The sequence below is a fragment of the Citrus clementina genome, unplaced genomic scaffold (genome assembly GCF_000493195.1).
Source record: "Citrus clementina cultivar Clemenules unplaced genomic scaffold, Citrus_clementina_v1.0 scaffold_5, whole genome shotgun sequence".
Taxonomy (NCBI): Eukaryota; Viridiplantae; Streptophyta; class Magnoliopsida; order Sapindales; family Rutaceae; genus Citrus; species Citrus x clementina.
Genome location: NW_006262201.1, coordinates 32,402,832 through 32,411,072, shown reverse-complemented (window position 1 = coordinate 32,411,072; position 8,241 = coordinate 32,402,832). Strand labels below are relative to the sequence as shown.

At 36.1% G+C, this 8,241-nt stretch overlaps 1 protein-coding gene across 1 annotated transcript; it reads right to left on the bottom strand.

Annotated features, from left to right (window-relative positions):
• Positions 1-1,205: 1,205 nt before the first annotated feature.
• LOC18041562 (disease resistance protein At4g27190) lies at positions 1,206-7,180 on the bottom strand. The gene is made up of 4 exons (XM_024182928.1): positions 4,154-7,180; positions 2,563-3,042; positions 1,541-2,362; positions 1,206-1,250 (listed from the first exon to the last, which is right to left on the bottom strand). The coding sequence occupies exons 1-4, from the start codon at positions 7,046-7,048 to the stop codon at positions 1,206-1,208; spliced, it is 4,242 nt and encodes a 1,413-aa protein (XP_024038696.1). The 5' UTR covers positions 7,049-7,180.
• Between the last annotated feature and the right edge of the window lie 1,061 nt (positions 7,181-8,241).

Genomic DNA, 8,241 nt, shown 5'->3' with positions numbered 1-8,241 from the left:
AGAAGCTGTTAATTCAGTTAATTCACGCGGGATGCAGATGCAGCTGGGATTGCTTAGCTGAGAAACCCAGGAGCGTGAGCTGATTGTTTGGGGTCCTTTTAGAGGGTTTTGATTGAAATGTAAAAGGCTCTATGATCTGTTACTGAGGGGTTTCGATTCTGTTACACATACTCTTCATCTCTGTGACTTGTAATCTCTGAAATCAGTGAAAGCTTGCTTCTCTTTTCACAGTGGATATAGGCAAGAAAATGGCCGAACCACTATAAATCTTGGTGCTGTGTGTGAGATCTGTTTTCTTTCTTTTCTGCTTTTGTTCCTTGAGTTGTGTTTGATTCCACTTACCTAGGCAAATTTCTTCTTAAACTCAGTCTAGTATCAGACCTAGTTAAGATCAAGTTTCTTAGAGTGGATCTTGGGTGTTCCAAATTGATCTTGGTTGTCAATTTGGTTCCAACAAGATAACAAAAATAAAACTGAAGATAAATTTGAACAATTATGAAACCTTTCAATGAAAATTCAAACATATCTCGTATTAAATGTCAAAATACATCAAAAATTTATTGTATATAATACAAGGGGTACAAACAGATGATAAATTTAAGCATCTTTAGTCAAGCAATGTAGCGCCTTCGAAACTTACAATGCCCAAATGAAGGAAACAATAGTTAACATAACACTCACAAAGCTGTAGCGACACAATGAAGTAAAGCACAAGTAGAACAGCAAAGATAACACAGGAAGCCCTTCAGCATGTAAACTTTTAATACAAGGAACACAAATTTCATAGAAAAGTATCTTTGATTCCACATCCTGCAAAAGAAGAGTGATAACATTGAGAACTCTGTAATCATAAAGAGCAACATAGAAGTTCCTTTCAATGACATATTCAAGCAATTTTATCATAAAAAATTTTGCACATTCTTAAGGAATTATAAATAGCATACTATAAAGCCTTGACTATCAAACAAAAAGCTCAAAAGTTCAGACCAAAGGACATTCAATGATGTAAAATTTGCTCATAAAGCCCCGAATGAAACATTAAAACTTCATTTTAAAGTTAACAATAAACCAGTGACGCAATCTAAATAGTTCAGGTGAACCGATGAAACAAGCTATGAGATCAAATAAGGGAAATTAAATTATTTACCTGGGACTTTATTCTTCAAATTCACAACTCCAAGTAATAAATTAAAAAGCCAACATGATCACCAATCGTACTTCCTCAAGTTAGATGACGACCCCTCCAACATCTGAAAACAAAATTCTCATTCATTAATTTGACACGACTTTTATATTATGAAGTTAAAACTAATGATTCATGATTTTTTGAGAATTGAATATGTCTGTTTTAAATTGGACAGTTTCAAGAACTACATACAGAAGTGTCTCATACTTTTTCAAACCCGATCATGCACTTACTCAATAATAAATATTCTAATGAGTCAAACTTGGTTGTCCATGATCTATTTTCTAAATTTTGTTAAAAAGTGCAAATTTGTAAAATTTTTCCTTGGGAGTTAAGTTGGTGGGTTAACCGTACCTTTTCAGCATGCAACTCTTGTATCGTAACGTTAAGGTCATTAGCCCAACGACATTCACCATCTCCCTCTCCATACCAGACATTTACTCTCGGCGGTGTGCATAATTCTCCTGTGGTGAAAATCTTCATCTTGGGACAACCAATCACTTCTAAATCTTGTAGAGATGGGAATTTGAAGGTGTAATTGCCAGAGTAGAAACTTGTGAGGCTATCTAAATCAAGCAGAGACAATGTCTTCAATTTGCTGAAAACAATTTCATCTTCTGCTCCATCTTCCTCACTTACCACCACTTGTGTCATTGCTTTGCTCCCACACACCTTCATTGTCATGAGGCGCACTAGACTCTTTGCTGTGGAGGATGTTACCAAATTCATCAATTTCTTGCAGCCCCAAACTTGCAGATCTGTTAGATTCCAAAACGATACCGATGATGATGGCAATAGAACAGTCAGATTTTGACAACAATATACTCGTAGAATTTCAAGATTTGCAAGAATGGAGTCCAGTTTGGAGTCTTGTTTCCATAGGTGCTTCAGATCATTCAGTTTGTACGGCTGTAAATGTTTTACTTGTGAGAACTTGCCCACGTGCTTCTCCGAGTGTCCTTCATTTGATAATATCTCTGTGTATGAAGTACAACTCAGAAAGAGGATTTCCAGATTTTGAAATTTCTCAAGTAAACCAAGTGGAAAACAAGCTGAGTCATCATCCGCAACCTTAATGTATTTAAGACTGCCAAATAGGTTTTGTGGGTAATCACCCTGCAAAATCATCCTGAAATCCTTTCCACTTAATAGGAGTTTCTCCAAGCTGGGGAAGATCTGAACATCATCAACTCATATAAAAACTAATTAGTTCTATTGATGTTCTGTCAAACAATTTTGAGCAATACATACATGTACAGTGGGTATTTCTAAAATCTTTTGTTTGTGAGTTTCTTTGCAACAAAGAATCAAACGTAAAACATAAGAAACAGTAAGACTCAACTGATAAAAAATCAAATAAATGGTTGCATATATACCTTTTCGATCAACAACAGGGGCTGTTGCGCTGGGATATGAAGCTGATTCTTATCAATGTTTCCATGGAAGCTAGATAATTCGGAACCGAATAACTTTATTTTGTCACAACCAAAGACCTTCAACATTTTTAGTGCCGGCCATTCCGAAGTATGCATTCCAGGATATAAACATCTAAGTTCTGGTAGTTTACGTAGTCTTAGAAATGTCAGCCGCGGAAAGATAAAACAAGGTGGCACTTGATCTGCTCCTTCGGAAATAATCTCAAGCAAACCCATACAGTTGTATATATTCAGCTGTCGGAGTTGTTCAAAGCTTCTGAGCATAGAAGTCGAAAATATACATTTTAATTTGTGACACTTCCCCACGATCAATTTAGTTAAACTTTGAAAGCAAAGAAACATGGCTGGAAGTTGATTTTGCCAAATCTTTTCGACATTAATTCCAACCAGCTTCAAATCCTCCAAGCTGGGGAGCACAACCTAAACATTAATTTTTTATTAGATCCAATATAAGCTGAGAAGTATCTTCTTTGATTGTAAATATAAGCCATCAAAACCTTCTTCCAAGTGACAGCTTCAGTGCGTGTTTGGTATTTGATCATTTGACAATCTAATGTACCAAAGAGTTTGACAAATGTAATTGAAAAGTGATTATTAAAATAGTGTGCTCAATATTATTTATGAATTATAAAAAACCTCTTTTATTTTTGAAAAATAATAAAACATGTATTTTATAATAGTAAATTACCAAACATGCATGTGTACCGAATGTAATTTAAATAGTAAAACAAGTATTTTAGTTATTAATTTTTTTGTTTACTTATGTTTAATATTGGATTTTGCACTTAAAATAACTTGCAATGAGAAAATAATAAGAAGAAATATTCCATAATAACTCTAAAAAAGGAAGGAGAAGAAGAGAAGAGGACAAAGAAGAAAAAAAAAAGAGGTCAAAAGCCCAATAAAAGGAAAAAGATACTTACTTTATTTTTGAAAAAATAAAAATAATGAGTGCAAAATTAATTTTATTTATGGAAAAATAAAAGAAAAATATTGATTTTATCATTATTCATCTAAGTATTGATGAAGATTTTGTAAATAAAATTTTTTAAGGTTTAAAACATGAAAATTATATATATTAAATAATGAGTGTGTTATATGGGGCGTTCATAGTAATTATGTAATATTGACTTATAATAAATTGTCCTTAACGTAATTCATATGATAGATATTTTTGTTATAAATTTTTATTTCAATTAGAGTGTTTAGAGTAATTTTTGAGGTGCAAATAGCTCACCCATTTACAAAACATTGTGTTAAAACTTTTTTCAAATATAGTTTTTAGAAATCTGTGCTAAAAATGATTTTTTGAGAATTATTACCATACCAAACATACACTTAATCTGCAATTTAATTCACATCATTAATGTGTAAAGCGAGCTTAGTGAGTGAGTGTGTTAGATTCTAATTTCCATTCTCATTTTCTATTTCCCTTATAATTTATTTTCTACAGTTGTCATCAAATGAGAATGCACGATAGAATAAATTGAGAAAGAAAAACGAATGCTTTGGTTTCATTATAATTGCTTACCTTCTCCTTGAAAAGCGGTGTCGAAGTATCAAGCTTGTCCTCCTCCAACAAACTGATTTCGTTCGAGCAAGTAATAGCTGTCAATTCCTCTTGCGACTCTTGTGTATTTGGTCTCTTTACTTCAGAGCAAAAACTTTCAAGCTTTGGAAGCTTCCGCAGATGTAAACATTTTAATGCAGCAAACTCTGTCTTCTCCATTGTATTATAGTTGTCGACATCTGGTTCTCCACCAATTGCAAAGACCTCTTCAATCTTATCGCAATCAAAAACTGCAATCCTCTCAAGTCTGGGAAGGCAGCTTGTGGAAGACAGCAAGAAGATATTACTCAACTCATCACATTTTCCCACTTTTATGGTTTTAAGTTCACAGAAAGACTCTACTTTGAGTGGATCAGTACACACCCTCTCCATGTTAATCAAATTGTAAAGAGTAAGTGACTCCAAAAGAGGAAAGGCATCGCGAGATACCCTCTCCGTTGAGTCAACAACACACGAGAATTCAGGATTATTTTGAACATGGAGATGCTTCAACTGTAGAAAGCCCTCAGTGTCCATATCGAAAAGAACATTATTCACACCTTGCAGCTTGTCCAAACACAAGTATTCAGCATTCTGGATGCCCTGCATTTTCTTCGAGCAAATAGGCTTTGAGCTAAGCTTCAGCTTAATGGTTCTTAAACTCGAAGGATTACTGATCAAAAGCCGCCGACTACGGAACCATTCATTCGCAAGCACGGGAGGCTTGAATGACTCATCTCCTATTGATATTTTGAACCTTTCTAATTTTTTTGCAAAAAATCCTTCTGGTAAAATACTATCATTTTTGACATCTATTTCTAGAGTGGTCAGTCGAGGCAATTGCAACAACTCAACAAGGCTGGCAGTACATCTTCCACTATTGGGGCTTTCAACCTCCCATTCGATAAAGCAATTTTTCATGTAGAGTTCTTCCAATCGAGTTAAGCTTGATAGGACATTGGGTGCAATAACTTTTAGCCGGAGACAATTGGATAAATCTAACAACCTTAGCTTAGTCAATTCACGTAGTTCTTCAGGCAACTGCACAATATCTGATTTTAAAAAGCTAAGGATTTCCAGATTCTTCAACCTTCCAATAATAGCTATGTCTCCCAACATGCATTGATCTAAACATAGTGTTTGAAGATTTACTAAGAGATCAATTGAAGATGGCAAGCAATATAATTGCATCCCAGTAAAATCTACAACTCTAAGCTTCCGCATCCCTGCAAAAAAGTTCTCAGGAATATTGATTTGAAGGTAAGAGTCTTTGGGAGATACATATAAAAATTCGAGTTGCAAGCATTCCAATCCTTGAGGAAGCTCCTGAATACGGCAACCTGTTATAGAAATCGCAAAGCAATTTTCAAGTGCTTCCTTGTCCGGCAGCTCCAACACATCCTCATTTTTTGCCAAAAATACATGTTGGTCCCGGCAAGCAATTGATATGCCAACATCGCGAACGACGTCATGCATTGAAAATTGTTCGTTGCTACCTCCCTCAAGCAACAAACAAGCGTCTTTAAGTTTATAGGCCAATGCATATAATTGGTTTCGTGCATCTTCCATCTTCTTGACTCCTTGGAGTATACCCAAACCCATGGAGTATTTAAACAGGTCTGAAGTAAAAATAGAATTACCTATTAGACTACAAAGCAGAAAAATTTTCTTGAGCTGCTCACCTTTTAAATACTTGAAACTCAGCTCGATTCTTGAATAAGTATCTGCCGGCAGTCCTTCGAAGTTCATCACTGAAGGCGTTTGAAGTTCTCGCAAGGCATTCTTCCATTCATGCACAGTCTTGTCTCTCATTGCCCTTGCTGTTGTAGCTAAGGCAATAGGCAAACCTCCACATCCCTTTGCTACATCTGTTGCTGTAGATTTCAGCTGACGATTTTCAACATAATCACCCGCCATCGTCTTAAACAATCTCCAAGCTTCTTCTTCATTTAAGTTGTCAATAAAGAAGTTATGTTTAGAATCCATATCCAACAAAACATTACGATCTCTTGCTGTCAGCAAGAGTTTACAACCTCTATAATCATCACCAAAAGGAATTCCAACAGTCTCCAAATCAAGATGCTTCCATATGTTATCTAGAACCACAAGAATCTTCTTCTCATTCTTCAACTGTTCATACAGTCTACTCGCAGTTCTAGATTCAGTTTCCTCATGCCATGCCAGACCCAAGTCCTCAGCAATATCCCGCTGAATCTTTTTTATGTCTACAGTTTCGGAAACCTCTGAAAAGGCTATTTGATCAAAGAGCTTGTCTGCCAAGGCTTGCCTAACGATCTCCTTCGCTAGAGTCGTCTTTCCAACGCCGCCCATGCCGTACACTCCAACGATGCTGACATTAACATCTGTCAAAGCGTTTTGTATACACTTCAAAGTAGAAAGCCTTGATCCAAAGGCCTCGTAACCTTTGTGGGACTTGAGCCATATCTTGTCCGGATAGGTAAGGTAGGAAATTCTATCAAGTCGACCGGCTTCTTCTCGGCACTCAACAAGGGCCTTCACCTGTGTCTCTGCTTTCTTGCTAAGCTGATAGCGAGCCTTCAAATTAGGACACAGCCCCTTGAGACATCGCTTAGTTGCAGTCTCTTCATCTTCCATGAATTTGGCATTCACCTCATCAATGATCTTGTTGGCGCTAACCAGCCACTTCTCGACTTTCTCTTCACTCTTTTCTCCTTTTTTTTCGGCCCCAAAAACTCTGCGCTCAATGCTCCTAATTTCAACCTTCAGGCTCTCGGTTTCTGCCTCGAGTTTCTGAATGTTTTCATTGTAGTTACGCAAGTAATCAAGTTGGCGTTGTGTCGGAGGAGCCAAGCATTTCACAACTTCTAAAACAACAGTAACAATGCTTTCCACCATCTTCAATCTCTTTTTTTTTTTTTTCGTATTTTTCACATAGAAATAGAATAGAGTCAACGACAGGTCAGTTGATAATCAAACAGATAATGGCGAAATTATGTTTGTACAAAAGAAGGACAAAATCAGTGTGGCAGACGAGAATCAAAGTGCTTTGAGATCAGAAAATTGAAACAAGAAAAAGGTTTCTTCATCCAAGGAAATGCAAAGAGTGTCAAAGCCAGTGGTGGCCTAGCCAAAATCAAATTGGCTTTGGCAGCCGCCCAAAGAAATAAACAAAAGAGAAACAGACGAAAAAGAGATGAGGGAGGTGCCGCCCAAAGAAATGAAGCACACGGCTTTAACTTGTTCTAAAAAAATAAAAAAAATAAAAAAAGAGCCAAAATTTTTTGCTATATAAAGAGGGCTTCCTGTTGTGCAAATTTTAATGTACTCGCAAGCGCACGAATCTATTGTAGTATAGATTAATGGTGACGAGTATCAATCCCACGAGGAGGTGGATTTTTAATTATATATAGAATTAATTTTGTAAATGGGAGGTTGAAATTGTGGTGGAAGTGATTTAAATTATCCTTAAATTGGAATTGAAATGACGATAATAAATTCTAAAATTGAAATTGCAATGGCGAGAATAAATTGAAGATGATTCTATTGAAATGACGTACTTGGGTATCTGGATCCGTATCAACATGCATCATGGGCTAAATAATCCGTATTAATGCCAATTAAATCATGAGAGGGGAATCCACACCTCATGAACCACACTCTAATCAATATGGTGCTAAGGGCTTATCGTGCCAAATAATAATAACCTTGTACTAGGGAGCCGGTAAAACCAAGGCGGTACTAGACAAGATTAGTATTATTTGTCGACGAGAAGTCAAAACATCCACAAAAACTAGAGGAGAAGAGAAAATAAATTTACCAAATAAAGCCCATGACACATGTTGAGACTTCACCTTCAACCCAAGCTTGAAAGAAAATTAGCTACTCATAATTGAACTAGGGGCAAAATAGGAATTTATTAAAATACGTAGAAAATACAAGATGGAGAAGGAATTACAGAAAATGGATCCAAAAAATGGATTCGGAGCTATCAAATTAGGGGGGAGAGGCCCCTTTTTATAGATACATGGAGTAAATCATGACCATCGGATTAAAAACAGTTTGGACGCTCAGGATTGCGCCACGTCATC

Bases quoted from the DNA above. Each gene is read 5' to 3' on its own strand.
- LOC18041562 (XM_024182928.1), bottom strand. From the start codon at position 7,048: ATGGTGGAAAGCATTGTTACTGTTGTTTTAGAAGTTGTGAAATGCTTG. The intron at 3,043-4,153 runs GTAAGCAATTAT...ATTAATGTTTAG, and splicing joins CACCGCTTTTCAAGGAGAAG to GTTGTGCTCCCCAGCTTGGA. The intron at 2,363-2,562 runs GTATATATGCAA...GATGATGTTCAG, and splicing joins CCCTGTTGTTGATCGAAAAG to ATCTTCCCCAGCTTGGAGAA.